The sequence below is a fragment of the Melampsora larici-populina genome (genome assembly GCF_000204055.1).
Source record: "Melampsora larici-populina 98AG31 unplaced genomic scaffold MELLAscaffold_175, whole genome shotgun sequence".
NCBI lineage: Eukaryota > Fungi > Basidiomycota > Pucciniomycetes > Pucciniales > Melampsoraceae > Melampsora > Melampsora laricis-populina.
In genome coordinates, this window is record NW_006768938.1 from 3,820 (window position 1) to 22,153 (window position 18,334).

General features: G+C 42.9%; 6 protein-coding genes across 6 annotated transcripts in view; 3 read left to right on the plus strand and 3 right to left on the minus strand.

The window, feature by feature from the left end:
• Nucleotides 1–808, minus strand: part of MELLADRAFT_114461 (uncharacterized protein) — a gene marked incomplete at both ends in the record, with an annotated part of 3,014 nt that extends 2,206 nt beyond the window's left edge. Inside the window, 2 exons of the mRNA XM_007419395.1 lie at nucleotides 187–515; nucleotides 605–808. Coding sequence (XP_007419457.1) covers nucleotides 187–515; nucleotides 605–808 — 533 coding nt within the window. The remainder of the gene's footprint in view (nucleotides 1–186; nucleotides 516–604) is intronic.
• Nucleotides 809–1,590: 782 nt separating this feature from the next.
• Nucleotides 1,591–2,013, minus strand: MELLADRAFT_70097 (uncharacterized protein; the record flags this gene model as incomplete). Its single annotated transcript, XM_007419394.1, has 1 exon — nucleotides 1,591–2,013. One exon carries the CDS (start codon nucleotides 2,011–2,013, stop codon nucleotides 1,591–1,593), a length of 423 nt encoding a protein of 140 aa, XP_007419456.1.
• Nucleotides 2,014–3,073: 1,060 nt separating this feature from the next.
• On the plus strand, nucleotides 3,074–3,790 carry MELLADRAFT_70098 (uncharacterized protein; the record flags this gene model as incomplete). Its single annotated transcript, XM_007419390.1, has 4 exons — nucleotides 3,074–3,218; nucleotides 3,283–3,441; nucleotides 3,507–3,557; nucleotides 3,624–3,790. The coding sequence occupies 4 exons, from the start codon at nucleotides 3,074–3,076 to the stop codon at nucleotides 3,788–3,790; spliced, it is 522 nt and encodes a 173-aa protein (XP_007419452.1).
• Nucleotides 3,791–6,877: 3,087 nt separating this feature from the next.
• Nucleotides 6,878–7,662, plus strand: MELLADRAFT_114463 (uncharacterized protein; the record flags this gene model as incomplete). Its single annotated transcript, XM_007419391.1, has 4 exons — nucleotides 6,878–6,989; nucleotides 7,058–7,201; nucleotides 7,289–7,357; nucleotides 7,481–7,662. 4 exons carry the CDS (start codon nucleotides 6,878–6,880, stop codon nucleotides 7,660–7,662), a joined length of 507 nt encoding a protein of 168 aa, XP_007419453.1.
• A 6,706-nt stretch (nucleotides 7,663–14,368) lies between these two features.
• Nucleotides 14,369–14,975, minus strand: MELLADRAFT_86111 (uncharacterized protein; the record flags this gene model as incomplete). Its single annotated transcript, XM_007419393.1, has 3 exons — nucleotides 14,369–14,385; nucleotides 14,462–14,528; nucleotides 14,598–14,975. The coding sequence occupies 3 exons, from the start codon at nucleotides 14,973–14,975 to the stop codon at nucleotides 14,369–14,371; spliced, it is 462 nt and encodes a 153-aa protein (XP_007419455.1).
• A 994-nt stretch (nucleotides 14,976–15,969) lies between these two features.
• On the plus strand, nucleotides 15,970–17,726 carry MELLADRAFT_114464 (uncharacterized protein; the record flags this gene model as incomplete). The annotated part of the gene is made up of 6 exons (XM_007419392.1): nucleotides 15,970–16,074; nucleotides 16,145–16,188; nucleotides 16,428–16,521; nucleotides 16,795–16,850; nucleotides 17,426–17,553; nucleotides 17,635–17,726. The coding sequence occupies 6 exons, from the start codon at nucleotides 15,970–15,972 to the stop codon at nucleotides 17,724–17,726; spliced, it is 519 nt and encodes a 172-aa protein (XP_007419454.1).
• Between the last annotated feature and the right edge of the window lie 608 nt (nucleotides 17,727–18,334).

An 18,334-nucleotide genomic window follows, 5' to 3' on the forward strand; every position in this document is an offset into this window, starting at 1 on the left:
TCACACTTAAGTTTGTAGGTGCCATCAGGTTTGGCACCTGGTTGACCATGTAAAGCAAAACAATCTGGACAGCAGACTTCGGTTTCCATATTAACATCGAGATTGAGCATTGTGAATAGTGTCGGAACCGAGAGAGGAAGATCTTCCCAATAAGGACGTCCGGTATATCCGTGATCCTTGGCTGACTGCGCTAGTTCAAGCTTGGCCATGTGAAGTGATTTTCGGCAATCGTCGTGCACAGCATTCTGAATGATACTTGCATGTGCTACTCGAAGCATAGCAATGAGGCATGCGGGACGCTGGAGATATACTTGCTGCCTCTGGAAACCCGCAGTTGATACAGTGATTGAAGCTGGAGGCTGTGTGTTTTGATGATTGGCCGAGACCCGAACGGTTTCAACAGAGCTAGATCGGCGTCTTCCAAGCTGTGCTGCACCAACAATCGGACCCATTGATTCATCAATATATGCTTGATTTGCTGTTATATCTCCTGTACTTAGTGATCGTCGGCGTGCCTGGTAAGTGAAAGAGGTTCATGTCAGCATTTCTGACTGACCAAATTCGGAAAAAGGTGGAATCCGGTTGAGTCTATTGAAGGACTCACTGGTAGATTATTTCTCTCTTGAAGTTGGCCATTAGATGAACTAGACGTTTTTAGACGTATCCGGCGCAGTTTTGCTTCGTGCTTCTCACCATTTTGACGGGTTCTGGTCTTGCCGGTGTAGAGGACTCCACGAAGCTCAAAGCGTTGTGATCCACATCCAAGCTCCTCGCAGTTACAGACATGAGGTGCTTTGAAGTTGTCCATTGCCGTAGTATGAATGTGGGAAAGAAGTGGGACATGGGCTATAGTACAAGGTCGAAGTCATCTCTCTTTTTATCTTGCCCCCAACCGTAGCCCCCATATTTTACCCGAGGTACCCGACTCTCACAAATTCAACCCGTCCCTCTCTCCGCGCAAAATTCACGTCCGCTCACCGCTTTGAGATCACGCCAAAGTATTTCATTAACAAACAGAACAGAAACAAAACACAACAAAGAGGAGGAGCCTCCACAGCTTACAAACCCTCAAACTGATCCAGAGGATAAGATAAACAAAGTATAACATATGATCTCAAATGAACAAATAACCACCTTTTCTGGTATTTGGTCAATAAAGCAACAAACCCACTTCGAGACTTTCTACATTTGAATATACACAAACAGAGATACAAAAAAATACTAGAAGCCATTTTGCTTTCATTTCAAAGTCACCAAAAAGATGAAAAAGACTCAAATATGGATGTGAGCACAGATATTTTCGAACATGCTTAGAGTAAATTTTACGGAGCTATTCAAGATCATGACGGAGAAATGGATTTGAACACAGAGATTTTCGAAATGTGATGCTTATAGTATTTTACGGAGCCATTCAAGATCAAGACAAAGAAATGGAAACAAGATAAGTAGTGGTCTGGGTGGAAAACCGTGCGATTGTAATCTGATGAACTTTTAATCCAACTAGTCAAACATCAAAAAGCATGAGTGGGACTTCAATGTAAATGGGGTCATGATATATTGGAAAAAACACGTACTAAAATTATCTTGACCTCAGTACCCATAAAATTGCCCAAATTCTGAAACTACATTATCATAGAAGATTCTGACATATTCGGCCTTGGATGTGCGAACACGGACAAAAACATGAGGTGAAAAATGCCGGATCAGCTGGCGAAGTAGGTCACACTGGACTCGTACATCCCAGAGATTACATCTTGGATCGAGGATGAAGCGTAAGTGGGTTGGTACTGTGCTAAGTTTGATCCAAGTATCTTCGGGGATTGGATTTTGTTCATATATGAAAGGTTCGGTGTTGGCACGGGCACGAGCAAGGCGTGGAGACCGTCTTGGCTCTGGCTCAAGCTGAGGTACTGGTGTGTCGGAAGTTGTCGAAGCGCTATCTGGTGCGGGAACTGGGCTGCAGTGGATGCTGAGAGAATTGATAGTGATAAACCCAGAGATGTTGGTGGCCATGATTGTCAACTTGTAGGATTTTATGCTCTTCGAATTGTGTTGGCTATGGTTTGTTGAATATACTTGTTGATTATCTTTCAATTCGAGCGCTTGATTTCACAACCACAGCAGAGCCGAGCAATCTACTTATAGTGATACATTCCAATATCAGTTTCTTTCGAATGTAAGGAAAAAGACACTTCTTCCAATAGGAATGATCTGAAAGGCCACTCGATCACAGAAGAACTATCAGGTCAAAAGGGACTTTGTTGGATAGGCTTTTGGTAAGACCAGTATACAAAGGCGCTTAGATCCGAAACGCACGTTTCAGAGTTTTCTGAGAATGCCTGTTACATCATCTTTGAGATTACTGAAACATCAATCAAGTGTATATGTGCGAAATGGAGACAGGGTATCCGGTGATCATAAACGTCTCCAAGTCAAATTCCAACGTCTTCAAGCGTCTAAACCAGAGGCCACCTCATTGTGTCAATCTACCGAGATCAAACAGCTGTTTCCACAAAGGGAGCTCTTGCTATTCTCGATTTCCGTTGCATGCATAATGTCTTTTTGGATCCAACAACTCCTTTCAGAGGGTGGAACCAAAGAAGGATCACCCGCATTTTGCATCCCAATTGCATCAATAATAGCAGGGCAAAGAAGAACAAATTGAGAGAGTTCGCCAAGAACAAGCTTTGTGAATGTCGAGTAAATCCCTATATGATAGAAAGGGAGAGACACAGTTTCTAGAAGACTAGGCTCATTATCTACGCTCGTCTTGTGTGGTATCTAACCGGCTGGGTGAAGGGTAAATGAAATTGTGCTGGGCTTGTCTTACATCTCACGCTTTGCTTCGAAGACGGGTGGTAGAAGACATGACCATACCCCTTGCCTTTGAAACACTTTTTTGCTCTGTCTGGACCCTTTTAGTATAAGTAGTGAGTGATAACAACTCAAAATCCGTCACTCAGTCACACATTTCCTCAAAAATCCTCTCCATTGATCATCTTATTATTGACGAGCTCGATAATAACTTTCAACCATATCATACGCGTCCATGATTATCAAATTTACTATAGAGATGGACCTCGGTCAACTTAAGGAGCATGATGTGGCACCAGCCAAGGATATCACAACTTGCGCCGAACCGGCCCCTGTCCCTGTCACCCCCAATCCGCCACCACGCAACGAGTCGAATCCTGTAACCCAAAGCGCGACTACTGCCCGTAAGTTATTGTGTATTTTCAGACTTTTTTGTGTTAGTGATTGCTGAAGTCCATCATACTTTAGCTCCAATTGGCGAGGAGAGAAACGAACTTGAGAACCAAAACGCATTCGCACAACCAACTTCGGCACAACCAACTTCAGCCACTGAAAGTTTTTGGTCTGTGTTGGACACCGAGATCAGTCAAACCACGCCTACCCTAGGCCAAACCACACCCGTCACATGTCAGTTCACTTTCTCAAAATTCATTCAGCGAGTTAACCCACTGAGATTGATACTTTTCCCTTAGCGTTACCTGTGGTGGTTGATCACGGGATGAACCAAAGTACACCTGGCCCATGTGAGTGACATCTTATTCAGATCTATTTTGCGAGGTGATCCACTGAAGTTACCTCATTCCTTGCAGCCTTGCTATCTCGGTTTGGATCACGCTCAGTATCACCTATGGTTGATACCATCAATCCACAATATCTGTTGCCTGGAATTGATACTCGTCTAAATAAATACAAAAAGCGACAGCAGCTCGATGATAGAGAAGCCGAAGGTTCAAACTCTAAGAAGCGTCGAATGTAGTGGTAAAGCACAAAAATGATTGACTTCCGAAGTTCCTTATTTTCACAAAACTTTCATGTTTGTCCTCGTCGCACGAAAATCTTGTCTTCTCTCTGTATTGTGACTATATCTTGTGTGAGGACCTATCAGAAAGCATGTCAATCAAAATATTTTTTCTATCATTAGATTTTTTTGTGCTCAGATCTGATTGATATCTCAGTTTGTTCTTTCGCCAAACAACATCGTTTGTAAAGATCTTTGGAAAAATCTCCGATTTCATTATACAATACCAAACAAAGGTATCGGTTCACTATGCAGCATTATGTGAATGTATTTGACTGGCTCGCTCAACTGGCTCGCTCAAGCTTGGATGTCCCAGCAGTTTGAGTCCTTAACTACTCAGTTCAGTGATGTGGCTGCCCTGGGCTGTGCGCAGCAGCTAAGTTTGTGGCAGTTTGCGGCACAATCAAGTCTGTTCATCTGCTCAGTGGAATTGACAAGCGCGGTACAAGTTTCGTAGAAGCTCTGAATTTGGTACGCTCCCAACGTCGGGCGCATTTCCTGTGGACACGGTGAAGGTTCTCACACCTTACCGTTGCACCAAGAAAGCTTAGATAAGGAGTCCAACGATGAGTTTACGATCATCAAAGATGAGTCGCAGGTCGGCTGTTTGAACGATCTCAATGTATTCAGCTAAATACTGATTGTAACTAATCTCATTAGTTGCCGTAAGACGGTCACAATGAGTGTTTTGACAACTCGATCATTTTTTGGATCGAGCGAAATTTGAATTTGGATGCGCTGCGCAGCAGGCTGCGGCCAAATTTGGCATCTCTTCTCTTCTCCTTCGCGGTCGGCCCGGTCAACCTTTTTAGCAAAGGTAGTAATCCTAATGTTCTTTTCTTGAACTGTTTGAATATTGTTTTATGCAATAAAGCAAATAAATCCTTTTAAAAACCAGAGGGTGAGATGAGGCCTCTAACTAGCTCCTAGGAAGCAGCCCAACACAAGATCTCTCAAGATTTAAAGATTCATATCTGAATCTTGAAGTTATGGGGGCAAAGAAAAAAGTCTTCTATGGATATCATTCCAAGCAATGCTTATGGAACAAATTCCAGGGTTCCTTGTATCTTCTCTTGATCCAGCTCCAGATAGGATTCACATATGGAAACTTATACACCATCCATTTATCATCTGGTAATTGAAATCATTGAGCTTTATTTCGCAGATAACTACAAAATGTTTCCCATTGCTAGGCGGATGAACATGATACTTCAACTTTAGAAACTCAAATAATCTGAATGCAAGACCCAAGAACCTCGATCAATGTATGGGAAACCATATGATTTACCATCAAGTCCCACAAAATTCCGCTGAATATCAGGCGTTCTACCATAAGCCTGCAAGTTTGCAAAACACGGTTGCACTTCCCTCGAACTCCAATGTAAGACAGCTCAATTCTGTTGTATTCCACAGTCTTTTACAAATGGATTTAAATTCAGATGAATTGCCTCTCGCTCACGCTTGTGATATACTTCGACTTTTGAACTTCATACAGGATCCAATTATTTTCTGGTAGGTTTTTGCATTATCTTTCGGGAAGCTAAAACAGTGTTTTGCAGGGCTAGACTGACAATTCAATGCTTGTACGCCTTTTCGTACTCATTGGTGAGACGAGAGACAGAGTAGAGGAACAGTGTCCTTCATAGACGTCAAAATCCAAGTGAACGCATGTCGTGGAAATTGACTGATTACAGATACAACATCGGGTAACTGTTGCGATCACAAAATGATAAAAAAACAAAGTCGCATAGACGGGAGTGTGTGTAGAGACAAAAGTCCTTGATATATGCCCTGTGTTCCGTTGCCTGGGGTTGATGGAGCCATTCTGAGCTTCTCCCTTACGCAGAGATGTGGTTCAGCGGCAGGTAAAGATTCAAATTTTCCAGGATTTGGAATAAAGCCGCACGAGTGGGGACCAGTATTAGGGGGTTACAATTTTGGTTTTTTTTTTGGAATATTACGTTTTGGAAACTTGCCCGTTGTTGTAAGATATGCATAATTTTTTTCAAAGTGGAACCCATTTTTAGGTGTCCCTTTTCACGTGTCCCAAAATAAAAATACGGTGGTTTCATGATGGATTTCTTTGAACAGCTTGTCCAAATTTTTCAAGAAAATGAAATGAATCAAACTTGAAACCCCTATTGTCACTTTTATATAATGTATGCTGTGCAAAACTAATGTTAAAACATGAACGGAAGATGTAAAAAACTCAAGATGGTTTGTTAACCTGATTGATAAGCTTTAGGTAACTTCAGCTTGGTTCAACTTTGGAATGCCACGATTTATTTCCCTGCGTAGTGTTTTGATATCACACTTGTTGAGGAAGGATATGATCCACATTGAAATTTGCTGTAGGTATCCTTGGACCTGGTTATCGAGGTTAAAAGCAGCGTAGCTGTTGATTTCATGACGGTACCGCTTAGGAGATGCTGCTTACGTAGCCAAAAGGTTTTGGGTGCATTATGTGGCACTTGCGAAAGAAAGATGATGGGGGGTTGTTGGTAACCTGCGTGAGACTGGCCGATGAGGAGTGATGCAAATCGCCCTCAACTCTTTGCAAGGTGGCAGATCTTCGTTCGCTTTCTTATCCGAATGTAAGACGTTGCGAAAGATATTACGTAGGCACATAAGTCAGTGGTATAAAGGTACAGAAGTGTTTTACTCTGATAAAAAAGAGGAACTGAGGTCTAGACAAGTCAGCGTTGGCTATGAAGTGAGAACACATGAGTCATCATGAGCTCCGGCGATGATAGGGAATATATATTGTCCATACGTACAAGTCGATTGAGCGCCGCAAATAGAATGCGCAGTTATCATATCCACACATTGATGGATGAGTGAACACGCCAGGACGCAGAGCTTCAACTCGTAAGAGTGCGAGGCAAGCAGCGAGTGTCGTATAGTGTATAACCTTTCCTCATGAGTATAAAAGGAGGACGTCCATCGGCTTGGTAGTCCCTCATCTGCTCATTATCAGTGTTCATTCTTTGTGCATAATCTTTCGTAGCTACTAAAGACCTCATCAGTACCTAGGCTATAACCACCATGACCAAACTCTCAACTACACTTCTTGCTGTTGTCTTCGCAACATCTCCATTTCTAGCCCAGGCGATCCATTTTAGTGGACCTGACTTCAAAGTCCAAGGTGTTCCGCAGCGTGAGTCGCTCACGCAACTCCCGGACGCTGTTGCTCCAGAATCATAACTTAATTACTCTTTCTTTTAGCTTGGGTTGAGGATGACCTCCAAGGCGGTCTTGAGAAGTTTTATCAAAGCGTAGATGCAGGAGAGCCAGATGGTGTAATCGCTCAGATACACAATTACCCGAGTGCCAAGTTCGATTATTTGGGGCACGTTCTCAAGGGAAACCGTAAGTAGACTTCCTTGTGCAGTTTCAAGGTGCTATGACGATTTGCTGACACCCTCTTCGCATTTTCTGACTATCATCTTCCACAAGAAATTGGCGACGCCCTGGCAGCGCAGATGGTTCATCTACAGCGCACATACGAGACAGAAATTTCCTCAGGTATGCTCCCTAGTTGGATATGTGCTTGAATCGTATACAAGGAGGAAACCACTTGCACTAATCTAACTTTGAACCCACCTTCCTCGTCCAAATACCTAAAAACACAATGTGATTTGTTTTCAGCAAAGTGCACAGAAAACTCAGACCAAGAAAAGGTTCAGATCAAATTATTGGGTAAAGTGACTGTGAAGGAACCGAACGGGGAGAATCAAGACGAGGGCCTAGACGCAACCATCACTTTTGTGAAACACAAAGGACAACTCAAAGTCTCCAGTTTTAAGAGGGTCTTTGCTGACCTTGAGTAGGCCAATGTTTCTCAATGATCTTTTGCTCATCTGAGCATCACAATGCAGCCGAGGACACCCTGTCATAGAGCTGGATATTGTTGTTGTTATTGGTGTCCACAACGGACGTACTGGGTGATGTTTGCTTTGTCAACCAGAGTTAGAATTGTGTTGTTTGGTGTGCATCTTGCTCAAGCAAAAAACATCTTCATGTAAACCTTTGCGTCTCCTGTGAATAATCCTGAGCTTGTGAGCCGTACGTCTGAAAAGCCGCACATTCATAGAAGAGCGGATTTCCACAAAAAATGAGAAGCTCAATAAGGATCGGGCGCAGATTTCCTAGTTTTTTGAGCGTCGTTAGCAGGCATTACACTTCTAGACTGGTCTTTGAATTTGTGATTGACGTGAATGGTACGGGTGCCCAAAGGGTTGACGGTACCCGTAAAGTTCCATCAAAAGCAAGAGAGAACAGGGCAGTGGAATCCTGGTACCGAAGGAGGGGACCGGAGAGGGAGAAGCCCCACACACAGTCATTGCTAGGTAGAGAGAGGAGCCGAGAGGAGAGTAACTTCTCCCTTGAGAAAATCTATTCACTCATTGTAAGATACACTTTCTGGAAAACAGCAAAAGGCAAACACAAACTCAAATATCTTTGTTTTCATTTCAAACACTTTTTCTTTTCTTTCACTGTGTCTGTATCCTTGTAGCACGTCAACATGCACACACCAAAGATGTTTGATACATACTTGAAAGATCCTTTAAAGAGGTCTCCACAATAGTCACATCTTCCCTTTGTCAACTGGGATGTTGACACACAGTTGTCCCCAACTGCTGGCAAAGGATGCCACAAATGCTTTTGTCAAATGATCATTCACAAAGGGCACTCAACACCAATCTCAGTATAAATCCTACAAAAAGATTTTCTGATATTTTTCAAGACTCTCTGTGTGTGCATGTTGACGCGCTCCAAGGATACCAACATGGTGTTTATTTACTACTGTTACGAAGCAAGTTACGCAAGTTGAGAAATAATGGTGGCACAAGAATATGCAGATGAATGTAGTAATAGAGAATTAGAAAGTGGAAATAAAGTTGTTTGAAATTCTTCAACATCAAAAGGAAATATAGCTCAAGATCAAGTAGGAGAAAGCTCAAAAAGAAAGAATGAACAACTAGAAGATGAAGACTCAGAAGAAGAAGAAAGAAGAGTAGTGGAAAGTGGTGGTAATTCAGGACAAAAGAAAAATATTTCACAAGTTATTGATTCATTGATTAACAGCCCAGTAACCCAGGCAACTTAAATGATCAAAGACATCATGAGGAGGTGGAAAATGTGGAAAATGTGCAAGGAACATCAACAGGTTTAGGTGAGTAAAACAAGACTTAAAAAATCTTCACATTATACTATCTTTTCTATAGTACAGTCGTTTTCAAAAAGGATGAGAAGACAATCGCAAAAACTTGGTCATGTGGTCCGTGCGCACGGCAGATGTTGCCAGAATGTGGGCAAATTCCAACAGCCACATACCACCAATAAAGCCCACCCATAGTGCTTTTTTGGCCTTACAAACAAGTTCAATTTGGTATTTTGCACTGGCCTTCAAATTGTTGATGGCACTATGGTATGAAGCCGCCGTCTGTGACAAATGTGTCCTGCTTGGGAAGCGCATCCAAAACGGCTGTGTGGTCTTTACTTTTAAGGTCTCGGCATATCTCAAAATGACATAAGTTTTTGCTTGTGAGAAAGTTTTCCATAGTTTATTGCCACTCAGGCATAGCAAAAATAATTGTCCTGAGATGATGATTTGTTAGCACATTCCCATCATATGTCCTGAGGCCATTCCCAAAATTTGGCAAAAAAACCTTTTCCGGGGCTTGAACCAGATGAACCAGTGCAACACTCCATTGCCATACCATTCACACCATGGGCAAATTGATGTTGCAGACATGTCTGCAACAGTCAGAAATTTCACATGGGTGACATGTCTACTTGATGTTTCCCAGCTCCAGCTTGCTTGCGACAGGCTGTATTCAGCTGCGACAGGCCTGTTTGGATGCTACACTTGGCTTTGGTTTGTGACAGCTTGTCGCTGCATGCAACACCACGGCCTTTGGACTTACCCTTTTGCATCACGACAACTTCCCTTTTGGCTTGGCAGTCTACTACAACTCAGTAGTTTGCACCCTGATCAGGGTCTCTTGCCCTTTTGGATCTCCTTGACCTCGTGAACCGCCAGAACAATCTACACACTCTTCCCTTTTGGCTTGGCATTCCACCTCAATCAATTTGGTGAGTTGTCAACCCCTGATCAGTACAGTCTCAGGTTCCTCCGTCTAACTTTTGAACAACACTAACTGTAATTTCTTTCCTGAAGGGTTGCCGCGAATTTGTTATGTCAAGTATGACAGGAGCTCAACCCCCGCCTCAATGGATCCCATATCTCTTCAAAAAAAGAGCTTCTTTTCTTTGCCACCAAAACAAAGTTCTTCACACACTTCATCAGCTCCACTTTCTTCAAAACACTCTTCATTGCCCTGATCATGCAATCCCAAAACAATGAACATAATGTCTTGCCAAATCCCGCTGGCCTCACCCTGGATGCCGTGGCGGCAATGATTGCAAACAACTTGCAGTAACAGGCAGCTCAATTCAAACACACCATAAGTGGTTCACAAAGTCAACTTCAAGACTTCAAGGATCTCAGTGGCCAATCCTTGCACTAGAAGCAGTCAACATCAAACGCTATTCCAGATATGAAATCCAACCAAGACCAACTGAAACCTTCCTCCTTGCATAAGCCATACAAGACTCCTTCTCCTGCTGCCAAAGGACCACAGAAATCATGCACCCCGGGCCCCTCTAATCAGCCTCCTGCACCCACTTGTGCACGCAAACAACACCCATTGTAGCTGCAAAGTGGTGACCTCCACAAGGATTACAAAAGTACCAAGGTATGTTTGCAACTTTCATGTCAAAATTTAATCTCATCTTTCTTACATCAATGTCCATTAAAGGAAGCGCTATTCTTCCATATAAAGGTCTGATGGGGCTTATTCAAGGCCAATGATGTTCCACCAATGGTTGATTCTGGCCTTGTGAGAGAGTTCTACACTTGATTTTCAACCGTACAGGAGGTCAAAGCTGTGGTTGCGTACCCCAGCAGTGTGGATCTTGTTGCTCAAAAGGACATTCAAACCTTGTGAGACTTGCGTACTGGAATTAATTGCACCAAGATGGGCCGCGGAATGGCCAACCTTGACCAGATGTACAGCTGGTCCTATGAACCTTGGACTTTGCTTTTGGTTTCTGCGCTTTGTAATTTTTGTATTTGCTTTTGCATAAGTTCAAAAGTGACTTTTATCAGCTGTTTTTTTTGCTCAAATGATTCTGAAGCATTGTATTCCATTTCTTGAGAAAAAAACAATTTTTTATACACGGTAAATGTTGTTATCTTTTTATATAAAACCACACATCTGTAACCAGCAGGCACAATTATCAGCAGTTATGTCACACATGTGACAGTTTCACTTTACATACCTACCAGTTCACCACTCAACGAGTCCCTACTTCCTCCTAAACCTCTACCATCACATCACTTATCTTTTGTTTTCTGATGTACGTGAAATATTCAGCTGACATCAAAGTCATCGCCGTCCGTCTTGCCCTTGCTGGAGTAGACCTTGGTTCAATCAACGATCGTATGGATATCAACATCTCCCGCCAATCTCTCAGTCGATGGCGCCATCTTTATGAAACAACCCGATCAGTGCTTTCCAATCCACAATTCTATGAACCACGAGGCCCACCGACGATCCTTTCAACCATCGAGCGTGATTTCATTGAGGAGATGCTTGAGGATGACCCCACGTTATATCTTGACGAGGTGGCCGAACGTCTTCTGCGCCAGACCGGGACCTTCATCTCCATCTCGGCTCTAGCGATTGAGATTCGAGACCGTCTAGTCCTGACCCGCAAGGTTGCTCGTACGGTGCATCCAAACCAATCGGCTATACGTCAAGGTGAATACATCTATGAGGTTGGTGGAATCAGACCAGAATGTCTGGTATTTCTAGGTTGGTCTTCCCCTTCCATCAACTTACGGTCTTGATTAATATGGCTGACCATATTCTCTTTGGTCAGATGAGAGTTCAGTAGCCAAACGAAGGCTTTATCGCAAATACGGCCGAGCTAAACGCGGTAAACGCACCAAAAGACTTGATCGACCAACCAACTCAAACCGATTCACTCTATTGCCGGCAATCTCTCTGGATGGATGTATTGCTCTGCAGGTGAAAGAGGGTTCTTTTAAGCGACGGGACTTTGAGTCTTATCTTGAAGAATGTCTGGTAAGCATCTGATCACATCACTCAATTTATAGTTTCCTGGACTCCAATCATCTGATTTCACTCATTCTTCTCTCTCAATTTGAATCGATCTCTCAATCTGAATCGATCTCTCAATCTGAATCGATCTTCTCTCTCAATCTAAATCAATCTCTCTCAATTTCACTCGTTCCTACTCGATCTGACTTGTTCCTACTCGTTCCTACTCGATTTGACTTGTTCCTACTCGATCTGACTCGATTTGACTCAATATCACCTGCTATCAATTGATATCATTCAATCTGACTCGACATCACTTGAATTCACTCGACATGACACTTGCTGGACTCTAACCCTCCCATACTCAATACCATCCAACATTCTTGTCATCTCACTCAACAAACTAACCTCAACTAGCTACCTGCAATGAACCCGTGGCCACAGGAGAACAGCTGCCTGATACTTGACAACGCTCCGATCCATCACGGTGGTGAAGTTGAAAACCTTTGTGAGCGATTTGGTGTAAGATTATTATACCTTTCACCTTATAGCCCAGAATTTAATCCGATTGAGAAAGCCTTCTCAGTAATCAAGAGCCGCTTGCGTCGAACTCGAGCACTGATTGGTGACTTAACTCCTGAAGAAGAACAAGAGATAATTTACACTACAGCAGAAGATGTCATTACACCAAAGCTAGTTAGGAGCCTCTATGAAGGATCTATATATTTGTAGTAACAGTAGGGGCTAAAGTGTTTGTGATATAGGTGCAGCTTCATGATAATCATACTTACTCAAGCCTCAAATGTTTTCAACTCTTTGTATCTGTGTTTTATTCGATCTGAGCAGCAATAAAAAACATATGTATTGCAAAAGACAATTTTGTTTGTATAAAATCATACATTTTGGGAGTGATCAACCGTAAAGTACATCAGGTAAAGTACAGGATGACAAAAGAAAAGATCACAAGAACTGGCAATCTTCACTGAGATTCCTGAGAGCAGGATTTGAAAAGAAGTATGAGGGTATGTGGTCAACAACACTCAGCGTTGAATAGGTTCAAAAGATCCCTTCAGAATCGATTCTCTGACTCGTTGACCGAATCTTGCAGCGCCTGAAATGAGTTTTCGTGCAATGGCAAGTGGAAACTCTAATGAAACCAAGGTCTTAACATTGAAGTCTTCGGCTTCGTTCACTCGAAGGTCAGTCCAATGATTGAATCCTTGAACGTGAAGCTTATTTCGAGTTTCTTTGTCGGCAGGATCGATTAATGCAAATAAAAGGAAATCTTCAAAACTGCCGCAATTGGAGCTTCTGAAGAGACGCTCATCGGTGTCTGAGATTGAGCTGATTTGTGAGCTGGTCGAGGCTGTGACTGTAGCTGGAGTATGTACTGTAGGTATAGCAGCTTGAGAAGCTTCTCCTGCCCTCCTAACCTCATCGAGTGGAGATATCCCGTTGGGTAGAACCGAAAGCCACTGTTTTTGGTGGAATGCTCAATGTTACTCCTTTCTTACCCACTCGTTTGTCTTCAATCTATAGAATAGCAGTGATTAGGTCATTTTTTGTGTAATCAAACCTCACGTAAAGCAGTGAACTGACCATGATATCGGCCCAGAGCCTAGCCTTCTCACTTGTAACTCGAAAGAAGTTTGAACTGTTGTCAACATCGTAGCATACTGAGTTGTCGCCTCTTCGATTTTGAGTCATGATCTTGCTAATGAGCTCAGAGCGCTCATTAGCTGAGCCAGATTCTGGAAGCTCGAGTTCTCTAGATGGATTTGCACTCTCGTCAATCTTCCTCTTCTTGAAGATTCGCATTGACTGGAGTTGAGATTGAATGTCGTCTCGACCTTGCTGGATAAGTGAGGGGTCTGACATCTTTAACATAAGGATTACGAAATGAGTTGGTCCGAGGTGTTGAATTGATTCGATGAACTCGTTCCATTCATCATTCTCGTCGATATTGTGAAGTGGACCAGCCCGTTTGGTTGTTCTTTCTGTAGCAATCCACACGAGTTCTTTAGGTGGATTGGGATCGGTGAGGTACATTGAAAGACTGTCAACATATTGATCCACTTGTTCCATGCCAAGACGTTTGAATTCATCAGGGCTGGTATCGAAAGGATTGATCGTAAAAGAATGTTGATGCTTCGATCCTTTTCGAGTGCTCAATACTTTCTTGTAGCTAATAGTAGATGAACCAATAACTTTGTTTGAACCTCGTTTTGATGTTGAAGAAATTGATCTGTTTTCCTTTTGTTCTTTCTCCATCCAGATCTCATAACCCACCCAAACTCGCACTTCTTTCATCCTCTCTTCATCTTCATCGGTTGAATCTTCTTTGAGAGAATTCTTCATTCCTTTTATTCTGAGGTATCGAGTGGATTTGGGCTTCTCGGGTGAATTAGGTTGAATTGGATCCTTTAGAATTTCTAATACAATCAAAGGAATAGAGTATTTAGTATTTCGATCACATCTACATAATTGACGGGCTCACCTGTGTTGATATCTTCCTCACTTGGATGGTTGCTATCGAACTCATCATAGCTGATCGGACTCTTGGCCTAGATTTCAAAAACTCTGTCAGTCCACAGTCTACATCATCAGTATAATACAAGGAGACGGACACATACCCTTTGTGCTAGCTCACCGGGATCACTTGATCCAGAAATTCTTCTCATCTTCCCTTTATCAGGAGCTGCAGGGTTCCAAAAAGGTGTGTGTGATGGTGGGAGATCATCATCACTTACAGAGTTTGATTTGACATTCTCTTGAGGACGGTGTTGGGGTTGAGCTTGTTGGATAGCTTGAGATCCTTGAGGTGCTCGAAAGGCTGGAGTTGCTCGAGGTCGAGGTCGAGGTCGAGTGTGTGGTTGTCGAGATCCTGGGAATAGCGGAGAAGTTTGGGGTACTCGAAAAGCTGGAGTTGCTCGAAGACGGCGTTGGGGTTGAGCTCGTTGGATTGCTTGAGAGCCTTGATATCCTTGAGGTGCTCGAAAGGCCTGAGACATTCGAGGTATCTTGCTTTGAGCTGATTGACTGCTGGCGTATTTTGGCCAATATCAGGATCACGATTAAACAAATTGAACAACCTCAACAAGAGGTATTCAAGTCCTCACCTGAAAGAACCACCAGCAGATGATCGGGGTTCCAAAGAGGTCAATCTATACTCAGCAGCAGCATATCAAAGTGAGATTCTTTGGTCAGTTGTATTAGAAATTGCAAGAATCAACGAGAGAGAGAGAGACTGACCTATTATGAGTCACTTTGGGTTTGGCAGGCCACTCTGGAAGAGGATCAATCACTACTGAAGAGGATTGCGAAATAGCAGGTTTTTTAGAGGATTCGATCACAACATCCGAGTCGTATTCTTCTTCTTTTTCAGATTCATAGCTTGGGGAACGAGCTCTCTCAGAGTACTCATCCGACAAATCAATATCAATGAACTCCTTTTTCTTGCGATTATCGGCCATTTTGGTGAGGTAAAGTGAGGTAAAGTAAGAATGAGATTGGATTCGAGTAAAAATGGTAAAGTGGGACAACCCTTTTATGATGTCATAACTCATGACCTGCTACAAACCTGAGGTACGTCATTGAAGCTCTCACACAAGTGAAATGAGTGCTTATCCTTGGTTACCACTGTGATATATTCATTGCGAAATCAGATCACTGTGCGCATTAAGGGCTCAATAACGTAGCAACAGCTATCAAAAGCCACTGATCATCACTATTTCACAAATACAAAAGCAAAAGCAAAAAAACCAAACGACAAAAGCAAAACACAGAAGTCCAAGCTTAGCAGGACCAGCTGTATATCCTTTTCATTCATGCGACTTTAGTCAAGGTGGGGATACAAGTTTGGGCTCCAGATATCCTCAATTCTGCCAACTCCCTCTACAACTCCGCCTGTTGAATCACCAGTCTCTCCACATTCCGCCAGCTCTTTGCATGCAGTGCCTACAACTACATGAATGTCAATCCGAAATACGCTGAGTCAATGTCAGAATGGATTGCTACTTACAACCACTTTGCTCATTACCTCCTGGCCAAGAAGCTGGGAAAGTGAAAGAACTTGCAGAAAATATGAATATTCAAAAGCATAGGGAGTTAGTGAGTTTGTAATCTCTCTCATACAATTCACGCACTATCCATTAACTTACTGATGCTTCATTGGACTTAGCTCATGCAGTTTTGTCTAGAATTTCCAGAAGCTAATTGTAAAAAGTAAAATCACAAACGCTACTTCAAGATTGGTTCAGACGTTGCTGCCCACAGTGAAGATGAATCACATCCCAATGGAACATACCAGGTCATCAAAACATTATTGTACCGCTCCAAGAACACCAGCAAGTTCTTCATGGATTAGATATTGAAATCAAAAAAGTGGATCAGATCTCTGGGAAAACTTCCAAGAGAGAACCATGCGGATTGCCCCGGGTACCCCTTCCATCCATTTTCACCAGAGCCCCTAAAGAGTTACCAATTGACTTTTACAATGCCAAATGGTTTGCTCAACTCAACCCAGGCCAAAAGCGACTCATCCCGAATGCTGGACAAGTGGCTTTTCTACATGATGTGTGGGAATCTCTTCTTCCTACCCAACACCCCAATGAGAGACTTCCAGATGCCTTTGTCACAGCCAAATATCTCAAAAGTCTATCTGAACCATACAGAGGCACTTTGTATGAACTTGATGAAGATACTGATTACAAAGACAACAATGATGAGGAACGGGGTTCAAATGGAATGGACATCCCAATCTCTGCTACAAACATGCCAACTTCCAATGAATCCAAATGTTACTGTGATGGAGATGTTGGCTCTTTATAGAATTCCACTGATGAAGATGTCTCTCAAGGCCCTGCTGATGATGCTGATATGGATGCGTAGGCTCACATGTGCCTGGGTTCTGGAGCCAAAATGATACGGGGTGCTCTATTCTTTTCTCTATTACCATGTGCTGTAACTGGTATTCCTTGGATTTCTCTTCATTTTACTTACCTTGTGCGTTGTTTCTAGTTATATTTATCCTCTCTGATGTTGTGTCTTATCTGTCTTTTCATTTCATGTTGTGTGGTTTCTGTTATTGTGTTCACATACTTGTTTGCTGCTGACACCACCAACATAGATGCCTCGGATCTCCCGATCCGAGGCATCGTCGGATGCAAATCCTCGAACGGATCTTATCCGAGGTTTCTGTCCGAGGTATCATTATGCGCCCAAAATTACCTCGGATCAAAACCTCGGATAGCTTCTGTCCGAGGTTTCAGATCCGAGAACGCCTCGGATTTCCCAATCCGAGGTTAATATGCTGGCAGTGTGACCATATGTGCAATGTCATTCATAAGTTCAGAGCAGCCAGGACCGCAGCCCTCCACAAAAGAGACCACCCGTATGTCAGAGCTTGCATGGATCAGTGCTTCACTTGTGGAAGGTTTGGCCATTGCAAACCCCTCACCAGCTGCATCAAATCAGGTGCCGCTCCATTTCAAAATTGGTGTCGCACGTCAAATGGTCTATTGTACAGTATGGACAAGTTGAACATGAGCCCTGAAGGTCTAGCAAAGGCAAGAATTACTGAAGCGCTTGGTAAGTGATCCTTCCGCTCACACTGTATGCCGTTAAATGATACTTGATCTGATGGTGATATCACCTTTTATGCATTGGCAGAAGACCCCTTGGAAAATATTCCTATGGTCCTGACAGCCAAAGAGGTGGCGGCCCTGGACGCTATTGAGACAAATGATATGTTGTTGTTATGAATTGTCATACTCAAGTTTAACTTAAACTGACAATGTACTGCTTTTGCTCAGCCTCACAATCCAGTCAAGAAAGTAAAGCAATAGGGGTTGGCCAAAAACTGACCAACCAGTTTTGCGCCCTTGAGAAGTAAATTGAAAATGGCCAAAGATGGCCAAAATCAACTGGGTGCAGGTTTCACAGACCTGTCGCAGTGCCGGGTCACCCAAAGAGACCCAAAGTCAGTCTTTGGGTCTGATTTTTCTCCTCCAGCCCCACCGATAGCTCAGCTTGAAGAACTCAGGCAAGTTTTTGCACCTTTTGCGGATCTTTAAAAGGTGCAAAAAGGGTGTTTGCGAGGCTTGTGGCGCCGCAAATTGATTTCCCTGTAGGAGCTTTTGAACGGTTATAGTGGTGGCATGATCACAAAACCAATCATACCAGTCAACATTTTTGGAAAGCAAAAAGATAGATAAAAGGGGTTGGGCAAAAAACTGGTCAACCAGTTTTGCCAATTTGAGAAGTTGGTAGAAGAGAGTTGAAACAAGTGCAGGTTTCACAGATTGAGTGGGTAACATTGAAATCGTCTCAAATTGCATCAGAGCTGCGCATTGAGGGAGGTTAGGCAATA